Source organism: Rhinolophus ferrumequinum, chromosome 8 (assembly GCF_004115265.2).
Source record: "Rhinolophus ferrumequinum isolate MPI-CBG mRhiFer1 chromosome 8, mRhiFer1_v1.p, whole genome shotgun sequence".
In the NCBI taxonomy this organism is placed as follows: Eukaryota; Metazoa; Chordata; class Mammalia; order Chiroptera; family Rhinolophidae; genus Rhinolophus; species Rhinolophus ferrumequinum.
This window is the reverse complement of record NC_046291.1, coordinates 12,045,187-12,062,635: the sequence shown is the minus strand read 5'-3', so window position 1 is coordinate 12,062,635 and position 17,449 is coordinate 12,045,187. Positions and strand designations below refer to the sequence as shown.

Genomic DNA, 17,449 nt, shown 5'->3' with positions numbered 1-17,449 from the left:
TCTTCAAAGTTACCATTAAGAGAGAAAAAAGGCAAGCCCAGAAGGGAAGACGATATTTCACAATACATTTATCTGACAAAGGACACCTTTCCAAAATATATAAAGAACTTTTACAAATTACTAAAAAACAAAACTAAAACCAAGAAAACACATTTTCAGAAAATGGGCAAAACAGACTTGTGTACTACTTTAAATATATATCAACAAAAATGTTTTCAAAAAAAATTAGAAGAAACCTTTCAAATTAATGTAGGGCTAGCATACGATCAAGTGGATAGAGTAACTGCTAGGGTATCTAACATTTTGGAGAGTTTCTAAGTATTACAATAATGATGGTTTTAAATCGCTTCTGATGACAAGAATCTAAAGTCTTAGAAAGTCAATTCTTCAATAGGGGTTTTAATATCAGGTTCAAAATAAAAAAATGAGAAAAGAAACACAGAATACAACAGATTTCCAATGTGCTTTGGTAGCTTACACTTGGATCATAGATAAAGTCACTGTTCTTAAACTAGGCTTGGGAAATCAAGATTACCTGCCCAGACAGACGTCCACATCAAAAAATTTCCCAATGACGAAAGAACTTGTAAAAAGGAAACACAGCTTTTTAGAAGCGGGCTTGATACTCGTATGCTAATAAATGCATTTATTGTCATAAGCACAAAGGTGAGTGAATGTTAGGTCGATTCTGGGTAAATTTTTATAAATTCTGTTAAGCAGAGTTGACATGCATAATTCTGCACTGAGGTGAAGACCATGGGCCTTGGAATCAAAGACTTCACTATTCCAGTAATGTAGTAACTGTGATCTTGGCAGGTAAATCTCACTAACCTCAACTTTTAATCTGATTAACTCAGTTTATTCATTCACAAAATGTAGAGTACAATACTCATGTGAAAGGTCAGGTATTTAAAATATTTTGCAGTATTTTGTGAGGATTAAATGAGTATACTTAAGGTGGTTAAAACAGTACCTGGCACACACTAAGGGCTATCTGCTATTATAAGGAATAGTACTAGGTAGGCTTGTCGGCAGCCAATCCTCTATCAACCCACCTTAAGAGTTCTTAAAGAAACTGTCATCAACTTAATACTAATCTACCCACACCTCCTGTTTTTTTCCTTCATTACCATTCCCCAGATACCACGAATAGCTTTTAAAAAGGTATAAAACTTCAGAGCTGAAATAGCTCTAAAATTTAAAATGATCTAACCAACACATCTTCAACCAGATCCCACAGACAGGCTTCAGGGATCCCATGAACCCCTTGAAACTGCATATAAAGTGTATGTTGTGTGCTGTGTCCATACACACATGCATCTTCTAGGAGAGGGCCGTTCTCCAAGGAGCTTATGACCCCCGAAAGCCTCAGAATCAGAGCCCTTATCCAATAAACTTATTTTCCTTATAAGGAAAAAAGAGACCCAGAGAGGTTAAATGACTTAAGCAAATGAACGACAAAGTAGGAACTAAAGCTGGGTGTCTCTTAATTCATCATTAAATATCTTTCTCACTACTCCAAATTTCCTATGTATAATTGGGAGCAGCTCCCTTTATGTACCAAAGTTTCACTTCTTTTTACAGCAAGAAATACATGCTCTATTTCTGATGTACCACAGGGCCTGCTTCACGCTGAATACATACCTGCCTCCCGAACTCAGTGTCATGGACCGCTCCATCTTTACTGCGTGCGCGCGCACACATACAGTTCACCCAGCAGAATAACCAAGGTATTTATGGCTCTATTAATTTGTTTGAAACAGAAATTGAAATGGAAGGCAACGAAGAAATCCCAATTATCAAATACAACACTCCTAATCTTTTAAAGTGTTTATGATGATGCCCTGGTTTTATTTCACATAAGGGCCTCATACTTGGCTTTTGACCTAGCCATAAAAAGATGCCAAGGTATTTATACTGTCAGCCACAAATGCAAACACTAGAGCACATATGGGGAAAGCCTGCCTTGAACAGACCCGTCTTGCAAAAGCAGTCATAAAAAACACCAAACAGGGGTGAAGTGAAGCTTAATGGTCCCAAAGCCACTGAATCCCATTTTCTTCTAAGATATCATTTTGAAAACAGAGAAAGTGCCAAGAAGATTCTTAAGCAACCTATCTGTGCTCTTCCAGAATACAGTTATTTTCAAACTCCTCTAAATGTGTAATCTAGAATATTGTAAAGAAGAAATGTTTTTTGGACCTACAAGCATCAAAATCTATAGGAGAAAATACACTCATAAGTTCCACCGTCTCCATGTTCTCATCCTATTTCTGACGTCCAAGGACACACAGTCCTTGCCAGCTTCAGCAAGTGGCGTACATTATTCTTGTCAACTCTACTCCTCACGGTCGATTACCTTTGGTAACTGCAACATTCAGTGACGACCAATCTGACACACTCCTTACAGATGCCTTAACGTTCACCTCCCGTCTTACCAGGATTCCCTGCCCCTCACACTGACATGCGCAAACCTTGAACCTCATTATTAGAAAACATCAAACATCTCTGGCACTGAAGATCTTTTCCTTCCACATTTCCTACTTTGTTACACTTTAACAAATCTGCTCTTTTGTCTCTCTGGATCTTCAGGTCTACTGATCCCTAATATGTACCTAAAACTTTTATTTCATGGGACCTTATGATTCACTTGCCTACTTATTAAACAGCCATGATCAACCATTTCATCAGTGATACTAATGATCTTAGAATTCTCCCCCATACTCAAAAAGACAAATTCTACCAGTGGGTTTTCCTTATTTTGAACGTTCTTCTCTGAGATTGCCAAGTACCCCTTGGAAAAAGTAGAAATTCTGCTGACTACTTCCACTATACACAATTTGTGCCAACTCACCTAAATTATGCCCTCACAATTACAGGTGATCCGTTTATTTCCAGATCACTGACCCCAGCACAGGAGACAGACCAAACTTTTTCCTTGCAGTTTCCTATTGTTGCTGAACAAATTACCACTAATTCAGTAGCTTATATATCCTCTTATAGTTCTAGAGTTCAGAAGACTAAAATCAGATTCACTGGGCTAAAGTCAAGATGTGTGCAAGGCTGGTTCCCTTTGGAAGCTCTGAGGGGGAATCCACTTCCTGGCCTTTTTCAGCTTCTAGTGGCCACCTGTATTCCTTGGCTGTAGTCCTCCTCCATCTTCAAAGTGTACCATTCCAATTTCTGCATCTGTCATCACATCCCTTTCTCCTCTGCCTCTGACCCTCTTGCGACCCTTTCTTTCGGAAGAACCCTGTGATTCCACTGGGCCCACCAGGATAGCCTAGGACAATCTCCTCGTCTCAAAATCCTTAATCTAGTAACATCTGCAAAGTTCCTGGCCGTATAAGGTAACAATCCTTAGGTTCCAGAGATTAGTTATGGACGTATCTCAGGGACCATTATTCAGTCTGCCACATTCCTCAACACCTCACATACTCCTGTCACCCTCAACTGATGGCCTCGCCTTCTATTTTACTGAGAAGACAAGAGCATCAGAAGAGTTCCTCCTTCAGCTGCTCCCCACAAAGTCATTGCTACATTCCACCTTACCACTTTATCATCCTTGATGACTTTCCAAATACCTCAAAGCAGCACTGACCCTCTTCCCTGAGTTAATTTAACTCTCTCCCCATGATTTTGAATTTATACCCTCTAAACTTTAAGACTAACTTGCAATACTACTGTGTCTTTGCTATTGTGACAATCACTAGTAACATAGAAAAATTCAAGTAAAAACATAAAAACATCTTTGAAATTCACCACGTTTTACGCAGAAAATTCCTCTATTAACTTTCTCTTAACCTATGTATCATAATAGGAAATGCTCTCCTATTTCCTTTGACATTAACTCTACTCAAAAGAAGCCTATAAAATACCATCCATATTTAATTTCCTCTTGATATTGTATTCATTTTTATAATTTAAGGGGAAAGAAATGAACGGAACATTAATATATACTTATGGATTATATAATTAAAGCTATTACCCTGTTTCCCCGAAAATAAGACCTAGCCAAACAATCAGATTTAATGCACCTTTTGGAGAAAAAATTAACATAAGACCCGGTCTTATACTATATTATACCCGGTATTACATTATATTATACCTGGTATTATATTATATCATACCCAGTCTGATAGTAAAATAAGACCAGATCTTATATTAATTTTTGCTCCAAAAGACGCATCAGAGCTGAATGTCCGGCTAGGCCTTATTTTGGGGGAAACGTGGTATGTAACCTATATTATAACAAACTTTACTAATTGGGGGAAATTTTGAGTATTTTATTATCTTTTCAACAATTAAAATTGAAAATAAAGCTTATACTGAGCATCTCCAAACCAACCTTAAAATTTCAACACGTTAATCATTCTTTAAAAAAAGAATGAATTAAAAATAAATTAAGTAAAGCCGAGATTACAAACTCTATTGCGTTCAGGGGCCAAACAGGTAATGCACATCTCAAACATTAGGAAGAGGTGGAGTGGGAGAAACTAGAGGTCACATGTTCCATCTAGACACATGAACACTTTTTTTTTTTTTTTGAAACACTGAACCTGCCAAACAACCAAGTTATGTGGGACAAATTTTGACCAATGGTTGCCTTCATGTAACCTGTGAACACATTTTCATTTTCAAGAGTTAGTGTGTCCCGGTGTCTACACACTGAGGCTCCTGTGTGACATTTTTGACACAGACAATTCCTTGTTAAGAGTAAAAGTCAACTAGTTGAGTAGGTGGTATGTGGGTAGACAGTGAAGCATCTCTCCTCTCTCTCTGAAACTGAGATCTAAAATTCCAATAGTTAGAGTCCGTATTCATAGTAAGAAGAAATCTGTTTAGTTGCCATGAACCAGTACACCTCAGGTATATGTCCTATCTAGCAGGTAATGTGACCTGAGAAAGTCTGGAATGAGGATAGAGATATTAATAATAATAATAACAATAATAATGTAGATGTAGACAGGAAAAATTTTTGATTTTTAGAAAATAATTTATTTATTCTGACTGACATATTTATTGGTTACATGGGTGCATATACCTGTCAAAAATAATTTTATATACTTTATTTCTGCACATTTCAGTGTATATAAATTTTACCTTAATTTTTAAAAACATTCATTTATTTAAGCCCAGAATACTGCAAATAAAAAAAGAAAATAAAAGAGAATGAAGGATATGAAAATGAAAGAATTCTGTTTTATGGAACATGAGGGTATCTCATCAACACTTTAATTTCTGAATCTAAAAGAACGTATTTTAATAAGCACTACGAAAAATCACAATTTGTTAAAAAAGAATCTATATTAGTTCATTGGAAATACATGTAAGTGCCCAGTTTGTGCAAGGAGCTCTGAGAGGTGCCAGAGACACAGTATGGTGACAGAAGTATCAGCCCCTCCTCAGAAAGTCCAATCTAGTCAGGAAACGAGGCACTAAACAGTTGTTCATGAATGTGATAAATGCTGCAAAGCAACAGTATTGGGTACACAATAAAAGCAAGTGCGGCCAGTGGGCAGAGCAAACAGCGTCAATCAGGGAAAGCTTACCAGAAATTTAAGCTAACACTTAAAAGGTGAGTGGGAGCAAATCACATAAAGAGGAAACATTGTAGAAACATTCCCAGACAGACGACATGTGTGAAGATTCCAAGATGACAGAGAAAGATTTCAGCAGGGAAGTAACATGACCATGTGCTTTAAAACAGTAACTCTGGGAGCAATATGGAAAGGAAAATAGAGAAGAGCACAATGAATGTTGTAACACTAGGTATTGAACGCTCCAAGAGAGAAATGAAGGTGCTTTAGTCTTGGCTAATAGATATAAAACAGAGAGAAATTGCAGATTCTAGAAATACATGATGTAGATAGAGAAACTGACAAGAATAAGGCCTAGGTTTCCGGCATGAACAAATGAAATGACACTGATTGTGAGCTCATTTGGAGATGCCAAGTTGGAAGAACTTCTCAGACAATGAAGGGAGCCAGCAACTAGACAAATGACTAGATGAGTCTAAATCTCAGAGAATGAGGCTAGAGACGTAATTTGGGAATTATGTGCACAGAGGCACTAAATGAAGCTATGGTAGTAAATGAGGTGTACCCGGAGAAGGAAGTCTAGGACTAAGCCCGAAGAACATTTCCAGTCAAGGGGCAGAGAAGGAAGAGTCAGAAAGGTAGGAGGCATACCAAGAGTGCTTTGTCACAGAAATTAAGGACCCAACATGTCAGAAGAAAAGACTAGTCTACTGTGCCAAATGCTGCTGGGAAAAAAAAAAGGCACATGAGAATTAGCAGTGATCTTTGCTTGAGAGATGTGTAGATATGGTGATCCTAATGAAAGCAAGACAGAACAGAATAGTTAAGACAGAAGCTTAACTGGAACACATTATTCAAAGTGAATGAAAGATGAGAAAAAGATAGATAACAAGTGTCAACATTTCTTATGAGACATTTAGCTGTGAACGGCAATGCAGAATGGGTCCAACAGAAAAAGTGGAATTTTATTTTGAGGATGTGAGTGGCCCAAACGTGTCTAAAGCTGATGAGTAGCATACAGTAAAAAGGCAGAACCTGCAAATACTCCAGGTTTTTGCCAAGGTAGAAAGGGATGTGATCCTTAGTACAGGTGGAGAACTGGCCTTTGACAGAAGAGATAGCACCCTCCATTAAAACAGGAAAGAAAAACACAAAAGGGGAGAAAACATAGGTAAACTTGTAGATTCAGTGGCAAGATACGAACATAGTTGCCACCTGATGCTTTCTCTTTTCTCTCAGAGATAGCACATGAAATCATTTATTAAAAGACCAGCAAGAGAACTGGAAGTCTGAAGAGAAAAAAATATTTTCAAGTGGTGGAATGAGCTGAATAGAGAAAGAGGGAGACTGCTAGGCAGCGTGGAGGTTTGTGACACTGGACAAATAGTGGCACTGATCTACCTCGTGTGGGGCTTCCTCCGGCAGAGGCCCAGGAAAAGTTCAAGTTGATAGGCTGATCCAGGGTTGTGGGAGTACCAGGGGGGTCTGATGAAAGGACGAAGGGACAAGACGGCCAGTTAATTTTTACTACACACACTACTGTGGTCCAGGGCCCTGGAAGTGCTTCACATGAATGGCTCCTTTAAGCCCCACGGCTACCGTACCCAATTGGTACATTATTGTCATTTTATAAATGAGGAAGCTGAGGAATGAACTTGACTATGGTCACGTAACAGCCAGGATCCCAGGGTTGAGATTTCATTTGAGAACAAAAAAAAAAAAAAAGGAACTGAAATAAAACAAAGTTTAAAAATAATATAAGAGTGGGTACGTATAATTTTAAAATACTTCTTTCATAAGTAGAGCAATGGATCATAAAATTACAAGTAGTTTTCTAACCTTAGTGTTAGTGCTAGAATTGAAAGACCCATCAATTCCAGAGAACAGTGGTAAGCTAACTTATTTTACATTTTTATCTCAGACATTTTGTGTTCACATGCTATCTCATTTGCCTCAAAATATCAAGAGAAGATGAATCTATATCCTGAAGAGGAAAAGTGAGGCTCAGAAAGCCTACAGAATTTGTTAGATCTTTAACAACCCCCTGAAAAATGAAGTGGGCTCTTCCTGGCCCCCTTGCCACTAAAGCCCTACAAAACCAAGGGTAATAGGCCTGACTGAAGCCACTCAGCACAACAAAAAGCTTCACAGCTGTTTGCTCTCATTGAAAATCCTTTCCACACCTTACTCTATCAAGTGAAAGAAACTAGGACAAGCTCTCACCACTATATTACAACTAAAAATCAAAACTAAAGAAACTGAAAATAAAAATTTGAAAAGCAGCGAGTAAAAGCTTACAAGAAAACTATTATGTCCAATTCCCAAACATAAACGCTGAAGTAAAAAGTTACTAGATTTGATAATTTTGCAGTGACAGAATAATTAAGTTTAACGAATCTAGTTTTATTCTACAATCATATTAAAGTTAAAGAAACTGATAGTTTAATCTCCTTGAAAGTAATCAAACACCTTAGCTCAAGTCAATGTTTTCCAAATTTTCATGCTGAATAAGATATTTTTCTTGACTGATAAAAACCAAAAAACAGTAATAATAGGTGTTTATTCTTCAGGTATATAAAATGGAATATATACCTGAAGAATATACATACTGCAAGGATTTACTATTAGGAGAGATAGATTGCAGCTATTAGAATGTAATTATTACAAAAATATTTCTATTAATGACATCCTGTCAATGAAGATATAGAGACATTAGGTTTTAAAAACTTGGAACAGAATATTCAGCTTTCATCTATCATGCTGTCACTCAACCACCTTACTCAAGAAGAGATGTTAATAAAGCTTTTTATTATTTCCCATTTTGAAGCACAAGTACTAGATATTGAGAAAAAAATGAAATCTTTCCCTTTCAGTCTTCCACTCTAATAGAAGTATATGAAACATAAGACTTCACTTATATAAGGTGGCCCTTGCAAAAAAAATAGTTTATTAAAAAAAGCACCTTCCACACTGACCTTGACTATCCAACGAATGGAACAGAAAAAAACACATTTTGCTTTGAAATGTCTAACTTCTTAAAGGAAAAACAACCATAAAAAGCTCTACTTACCATATACATGAGTATGTCTCTAATCATCACCATTGCTGTTTGATGATCGTTCCAAGCTTGATTTAGCGTTTGAAGAAAGTTGTTATTCAATGAATTAAGTACATCTTCTCGTACCTATTAACAGAAGAGTTCATTACGGTTTGTTTATACATACACATGCACGCTCGTATGTATACATGCATATATGTGTTCAATAAAATAATGAAGTAGACTCTTCAATTTTAAATTAAAGAAATACGTTACAGGCCAGTAGAAATACTTTAAGCTATAATGTAGTCTATGTACAATGACTAACAAATGTGTTTTGTAGTCCAGACCTGTCCCTCGACCTCCAGAATCAGAAAGCAAACTCCTGGGCACTATACATCACAGTCAGAATAAAATCATAAATACTTGTAAGGAACTACAGGGCCCTATAGAACTGGCCCCAGGCTATTGTTCCAACTACATCCCCCATCCCCAATCTTTAAAGAAGGGTAAGACCACTGATTCTGGGATCAAACTACCTGGGCTCGAATCCCACCTCCCTGACTAGCTGTGTAACTCTGGGTAAATTATTTAATCTTTATGCTTCAGTTTCCTCATATGGGAAATAGCGTCCATTTCGTAGGATTGTTGTCAGGATTGAATTAACACTTGTGACACACTTAGAACAGTGCCTGGCACTCAGTAAACACTCAGTGAGCAAAATCTATTAATTTAGGACATTCTAGCTACAATGGAGCTACACACAGCAAATGTGCACTGTCATTTCTTCTGCCTTGATTCCGAGCTCACTCCCTCACTTCTTACTACTTGTTTCACTTGCACAAAGAGGTTTGCCCTGACCTCCCTACTTCAAACAACCTCTATCTTTACTCCTTTACCCTATGCTTTATTTTTCCTCACAGTACTAATCACTACCTATCATATTACTATTTATTTATTGTTTCTCCCACTAAAATGTAAGCTCCTCGGCAGCAGGGCTTCTGTCTTTTCCATGTGTACCTCCCACAACTAGAACAGTGCCTGGCATATATAAGACCCTTTATTTCATTCCCCCCGCCCCTCCAATACCATGATCAACTTCCAACATGGTAAGCTCTTTCAGGCTATCTGGCTTTGCACATCAAGTTCCCTGAGTCTGAAATGCCTTCCTAATGCAATCCTAATAAGACTACAAAGACTTCAAAAATTCTTTTACATAGTCCACAAACATACTGCCACCTTCTCCAATAAGAGGTTACTGACCACTACTACTGCCTGCTATGCTATCAGTCCAACGGAAATATTATTTGACTAGGGAACAGAATCTAGACTCTGGTTCTAGCTTTACCACGAAGTAGTAGTGTGTTTATCCTCTAAATTCCTATAACACTTTGGAACTATACTGCCAACCTTTCCAGTTATTCAAATCCAACCAATCCTCCATGGTGTAGCTCAGCTCTCAAGAACTCCAGCTTAACCAGACATCTTTATCTCCAAACATCCTTTACCATAGGTAATCTGCACTAGTAAACTTTTTCAGGTTGGGGAGAATCTGAAGTCATGGTGTTTTTGAGAAACACATTATTTAATACATGTGCTGAGATATATATCTATAAACCCGAATTCTAAACACATGTAAATAAAATGTCACTGCGTCTCTTAACTAGTATAAACAAGCGGTTGGAAGTGCCAAACACTGCTAGAAATACACATAACAAACTATTCCCAACACATGGGAGAAAAAATTCTAATTGAGAAAATTGTATCTAATTTATTTTTCTTATACATTAAGAGAAAAAGAGACCAAGAGATTTTAGTGATGGGACAATATATCTATTCTACTAAACATGTAGTATGAAAACCACTAGCCTACACCACATAAATTAGACTTTACTATACATTTAATATTTTGTTCACAACTGAATTTTGTCTTATATACAAGATGTATTTTGAAGCTCCTGGACTTCAAAATACATCACTGAGAAATTATTCCATAAATACGTTGACTATGTCAAAAGTGATAACATTCATGTCCATTAGTTGATAGTACTGTGTTAAACAAATACTATTATACAAAGTGAAAAATATATCATTTATTTCAACTCATTAAGCCTACCACTTGTCAGATGCAAATTCCTAAGGTAGCTAACACTAAAGCAAAAACACAGCCAGTTGAAAATATTCCTATTTATAATTCTTCACCAAACTTCATATTCTTTCACAGAACCACTAAATTTTGAATGTCAATTAAATTAAAACCATGACAATACCACAGAAACTACAGTAGTACATAACAAAAATAAAATTATATATTCCAAACACCAGAATATCTAGCAATTAATTGTTCTCAAGGACTTAAATGAATGTCTGTATACCCCTTTGTTATAAAATCAAGTGATGTGTTACCTGTATTAAAGTCACCTTGAATTTGGAACACAAAAATGTGCTTGGTATATTTGTTTGGATAAATGATAAAGTGACCAATTATATTTAAAAAGTTTTAAAATAAGACATGTTTTTCAAAATCACTAATTTATACACTTTAAAGTAAAACAAATCAACAAGTAACTATGTAGTACCTGCCTTTCAACAAAATAAGAATGTGATCAACTATCACGTCATAATAAAACTATTTGCATGATACTTCAAAAAATTATCCTCACAAATTAGAGTGAATATTACTTAGAACAGCTAATTAAGAGTTAATTGTTATATTTATTTTTGAATAATTACACATACACACATATACCTAAAAGATATAAAATAAATATTGTTAGATACACTTGCTATAATCTCCTCTTAATTATTCAGATCATTCTATGTGCAAAAAAATTATTTCTCTAATACTAGAAAATATCTTTCTACTCTGATAGATGAAAAGTAAATGGACATTTGGTCACATATATACAATAAAATGGTAAGAATGAGATGAAAATTCAACCTTTATGAAAATTAAAACAGGCTTTTAAGAAGATAAGTTGGCATATAAACCAAAATACACATTAAGTGGAAAAAATTAACCTCATTTTACAAGTTAACGATAAATTGTGAAAAAGAAAGTGAGGACAGTGTGTGGATGTAATTTCGTTAGTTTCAGACTCTAACACAACCACCATTAGGTTTTGCACCAGCAAAGACAAATGGGAAGAAACCCTGCTATAGAGGTGGTATCAGAACCAAAGGGGCCTGTAGGTAAGTATGACAGGCATTATTGCTTAAGAAACCCTACACGAGATTATCCAAATGAAGAGTTGGAATTTGAACAAGACAAGCATGAACAGGTAACAAAGCCATGGAAGTTGAGCTTAAGATGGGATCAGCTGTAAAATGAGTAGTTGAAAACTGATGGCTGTGCATGGCACTTAATCTTGCAAAAGAAAAATCAATACACAGACAATAGTTTAAAACAGGAAATCAGAAACCCAGTGGAGAATTAGAATCATTTAAGAGCAACAGATTTTCATCAAGAGAATAAGAAGACAAGACGACATATCTGATAAGGGACTCTTCTACCTCGTTTCTCAGCCTATGGTAAAACTGGTTTCATTGTATGTCATTTCACTTAAATTCACAGAATCTATCAATGATGTTAAGTGAGGACTTACTGTATACAGAGAATTCACATAACTCAACAAGAAAATGAACAACCCAATTTAAAAATCTGGCAAAAGACCTGGACATCTCACCAAAAAAAAAAAATCCAAAATAAGCGTATGAAAAGATGTTCACCAACTGATCACTAAGAAATTGCAGATTAAAACAATGGAATACCACTACGCATCTATCAGAAGGGCCAAAATCCTAGACACTGACAACACAAAATGCTGGTAAGGGCGTAGCGCACTAGGAACTCTCACTCACAAAGGCAAACATGGAAGACATTTTGGAAGACAGTATGTCAGTTTCTCACAAAACTAGACATATGCTTACCACAGGATCCAGCAATTATGTTCCTTGGTATAAATTCCAAAGGAGTTAACAACTTATACCTACACAAAACCCCCACACAGATGTTTATCACAGCTTTATTTATAACTGCCAAAACTTGGAAGCAACCAAGGATGTTCTTCAGTAGGTAAACAAATAAGTTGTGCTACATCCAAGCAGTAGAATATTATTTAACACTAAAAAGAAAATGAGCTATCAAGCCATGAAAAGACATGGAAGAACCTTAAGTGCGTATTACTAAGTAAAAGAAGACATTATGAAAAGGCTACATACCGTATAATTCCAACTACTATAGAGACATTCTGGAAAAGGCAAAACTAAGGAGACTAAAAAAACAACTAGTTGCCAGGGGTTAGGGTGGAGGGAGAGATGACAGGCAGAGCCCAGAGGGCAGTGAAACTATTCTGTTTGGTACTATAATGGAGGATACATTTCATTATTCATTTGTCAAAACTCAAGAGTGATCCCTAATGTAAAGTATAGACTGGGTGATACTGATACGTCAACGAGGGTTCATCCATTGTAACAAGTGTACCATTCTGGTGTGAAAGTAGGGGAGGCTGAAAGTAGGGGAGGCTGTAACTGTCTGTGAAGGCAGAGAGTATATGGGAAAACTTCTGCTTAATTTTGCTGTGCATCTAAAACTTCTCTAAAAAATAAAGACTATTAAAAAATGTTGGGCCCACCCAAGATCCAAAGAAAGAGAATCTCTGTTGCGTTTTTTTTTTTGGTAAAAAAAGCTACCTAGTGATTCTGATACTGCGGCCAGGATTAAGAAACCACTGGCTTAAAAGAGCCACACCAACCATTTCTGTTCCTTCCATTTACAGAATTTCTTCAACATGAATATGTTCTTATATATTAATAATATTGATGCAATTCTGAGTCCTGATTTTTGTTTAAGTCATCAACTAACATTCAACATTAACATTTACTTTAGGAGAAAAATATCTAGTTATAGCGTATCATTTCCAAAACACTACAGTAATTCAAAGAAAAAGGCATACGAAAATGAAACACAAAAAGAAGAAAAATGTCAACTGAGATTTTAAGCAACCTCCACCATAACACCCAAAAAGCATGATCTATAAATGAAAAATTGCACTCCATCAAAATTAAAAACTTTTGTTCTGCAAATACTGTTAAAATAATAGAAAGAAACTATAGACTGGGAAAAGATATCAAATTAACTTGTATCCAGAGTACATAAAAATAAAAGGCTCTTACAACTCAGTAAGGGAAAACAAGCAATTCAATTAAGGGCGAAAGACTTGAACAGACACTAGACCAAAGAGGATGTATAAAGGCAATTCTGTACATGAAAAGATGTTCAGCAACATTAGCCATTAAGGAAATGCAAATTAAAACCAGGAGGAGATACCACTACACACAGGTAAGAATGGCTAAAATAAAATATACTGATAATACCAAGTGCTGGAGAAGATTCCCATCAACTAGGACTCTCCATACCGTGTTTCCCTGGAAATAAGACCTAGCTGGACAATCAGCTCTAATGAGTCTTTTGGAGCAAACATTAATATAAGACCAGATATTATGTTGTATAATATAATATTAGATTAGATCCGATTATTATATTATATTATTTATATTATAATTACATATTATACCCGGTCTTATAGTAAAATAAGACCAGGTCTTATATTGATTTTTGCTCCAAAAGACTCATTAGAGCTGACTGTCCGGTAGGTCTTATTTTCGGGGAAACATGGTACATGGCAAAAGAAGGGAATGCAATATGGTACAGCCCCACAGGAAAACATTTTGGCAGTATCTTATGAAGTTAAATATACACTTACCATATGACCCAGCAATCCCACTCTTAGGTATTTACCCTAGAGAAATGAAAACTTATATTCACACAAAAACCTGTACACGAAAGTTCGGAGCAGCTCTATTCATACAAGAAACTGTATACAACCCAAATGTCTTTCAACAAGTAAATTGGTAAATGGATATAAGCAAACTATGGTACATTCATACAATAAAATGTTACTAGCAATAAAAAGGAACAAACTATTGATACATATAACAGCTTGGATCAATCTCAAAGTAATTATGGTGAATCAACAAAGAAGTTAGTCTCAAAAGGTTACAAACTATATGACTCCATTTATATCACATTCTTGAGAAAACAAAACTTGAGTGACACAGATCAGTAGTTGCCAGGTATTAGGGATGGGGGACCATGTGACTATAAAGGGAAAACGGAATTTTCTGGGGTGAAGAAATGTTCTATTATCTATTGATTATCAGTTATATGAATCTACACATGGGATAAAATTCATAGAACTGAGCATAAAAACAAAAGGTTAGTCTTACTGTATATTGATTTTTTTAAAACTTGCAGCAATTATGATTAAGTTGGTTCCCGTTTTTTTATTATACCATAAACACAAGCTATGATTCCACAGTTTTAACTCATAAAGGCAACTTGAATGCCAAACAATGAAGGAATTGTGAATTATTTTGAGTATATCAATCTTATGAACGACTGCAGTAACTCAAATTGTCCTACTATATTCTTCATTTCTGTGAATATAGCCTTTCCTTTTCTTTTTACTATATCCCTAGCAAAGATTAAAGTGGAATTACTAAGTCAAATGAAAACCTTTACTTTTTGACATTGCAATAAAACATGTTCACTGATAAATTAATGTCTAAGTTGCAAAAAACACATCCTCAAATCAGTAAAATTACTGGCCAAGGGAGGAGGAGGAGGATGGAAAGGAGAACAGGAAAGGCCAGCGAGCACGAGTTTGCCCTTGAGTTTTCACATCCAAGTATCTTCATGGATTGACAAGGAGGCTGACCCTGGGCCAGCAGCTCGTCTGGTGGGAGAGCTGAAGGGCATTAATAATCTGCACAGTTCCCCACACTCTATCACATCCACATACAACTATTTTTAATCATTAATTAAAATTTTTTCACCCTCTAAATTTCAATGCCTGAAGCAAAATCCCAGGCAGTCAATCCTAATAGAATTTCTAGGTAACACAAAGACATTTATCAGCTAAAACTTACTATGTATAAAGATGTTAGTTCTAAAGTTCACTGAAACTAGAACTGAGCAATATAATTAATGATAGGGATTACTGAAAGTTAAGGACTCCCTTCTTAAGTCTCAAAACTCAGCATAATAATCATATTTCTGAAGTATGGAAATTTGTATTTAGCATTATTTTGCATTAAAATAGACATCATGTATTAAAAACAAAATGGGGCATGAATAACAGGAGCACATGCTAATTATACAAAGAACATTAAAAAGTATCGTAAAGATACTGTGCTTTTAAGAGGTGTGACCTTCTAGAAATCTGTAGTAGTTTAACATTTACCCAGGAGCTAAAACAATCAAACTAGTATTTACAAAGAACTGCCCAGGGCAGACAGCTGTAACCAGGACGATGACCAAGTTACTTAACCCATCTGGTCTGCAGCTCCTCTTACCTGTAATAGGACTGGGGTTGGTTAGATCAATGGCATTCTCACCACGCTCCACTAAGATGCCTTAGTACCACTGCAGGGCGGGCTCCGTTTCCCCTGATGAAACATGATTTCTATTGGTTTTGTATGATTTAAAAGGGGTTCCACGGTTTTAAAATAACTGAGAGCCACTGGATGTCTGCTATGTATCTTTCTGGCTCTAAATTCTAAAACATTTTGCTTGTTTCATCTGATGAAACCAGAGTATTTACATAAATATGCAACATTTACCCATGATAAAAAAGAGCATTTAAGTTCGCATTTTCAGTCCCACATACGTGATTTGGGGGCTTGTCACTTTACAAATTTTACTCGTTACGTAAATCCTATTTTTCCAAGAAATGTCATTAAGGAATTATTCTTAAAGATCTCAAAAAATTTTCACTTCACCACACCAGAGTGATGTGGCATAAACCTATCAGAAAAAGTGGCTTAGTACAGAAGTGAAATCTCAATGGAAGCTAAGCCACGAAATATAACAGAAGACATTTCTTCTAATCCAACACAAACGTTTAAAAAGAGCCCCACAGCTCCTTGCCTTAGCCCTAGAATTCATGATTTAAAAGATTAAAGAAAGACAGTGCAATGTTTTGCTGTTTTTATATAAGTCATATGCAGTGAATAGTGGCAGCACAGGAGTACGAATGCTGAAAAGCCAATTTGCCTGATTCAAATCACAGATCCAACACTAAGTGGATGTGTAACCTTGAGTAACTTAATTTCTTTGTGTATCAGTTTTAATAAAATAATAATAATAATAATAGCAGCACTTACTTCAAGGACCTATTGTTTGTATAAAATGAGCTGATATACACAAAATGCTTAGAACAGTGCCTAGCCCACAGTAAATGACATTTAAGTATTTGTTACCATTATAACATTATTTGTGTTACATATTTATAATATTATTCACGTATGGATTTGAATCTTGCTCCACAGTGTGTTCCACAGCAGTTTCAGGGTCAACAGGATCGTCACCATCTGGGAGCTTGTTAGAAATGCACAATCTCAGGTCCTGTCTCAGATTTACTGAGTCAGAATCTGCATTTTAACAAGATTACCAGAAAATTCTTAAGTGCCTTAAATATTGAGAAACAAGTGAAATAAAACACATGCACACACATGTCCACATATTTCACATAGGATTTGAAACTCCCAATTTTCACTTGATTCTTGCTTTCCTTTCCTCTATAAAACAGAAACTTCTCTGATGAGGCAGAAAAAGAGTTAACAGTGAGCTCAAGGGGATTGCCCAGGCCTGCATCCCCTCCCCAGACTCAGCCTTTAGAGATAAATTTTTCTGTTGAAACATCCTTAGAAAAAGGAGGTAAGACCCCAACCAGAAATATCTAGTTTTTGACACCTGCGCAGTCTGCTGGAGCCTGCCCTCAGCTTGAACTCCATCCAGCCTCATTGTAAT

At 36.0% G+C, this 17,449-nt stretch overlaps 1 protein-coding gene across 2 annotated transcripts in view; it reads right to left on the bottom strand.

The window, feature by feature from the left end:
* The window catches only part of CUL3 (cullin 3), a 90,172-nt gene that overhangs the window by 39,953 nt on the left and 32,770 nt on the right, over nucleotides 1-17,449 (bottom strand). For both annotated transcript variants that reach the window (XM_033112067.1, XM_033112068.1), the window contains one exon: nucleotides 8,611-8,724. In XM_033112067.1, the coding sequence (XP_032967958.1) occupies nucleotides 8,611-8,724 (114 nt within the window). The remainder of the gene's footprint in view (nucleotides 1-8,610; nucleotides 8,725-17,449) is intronic.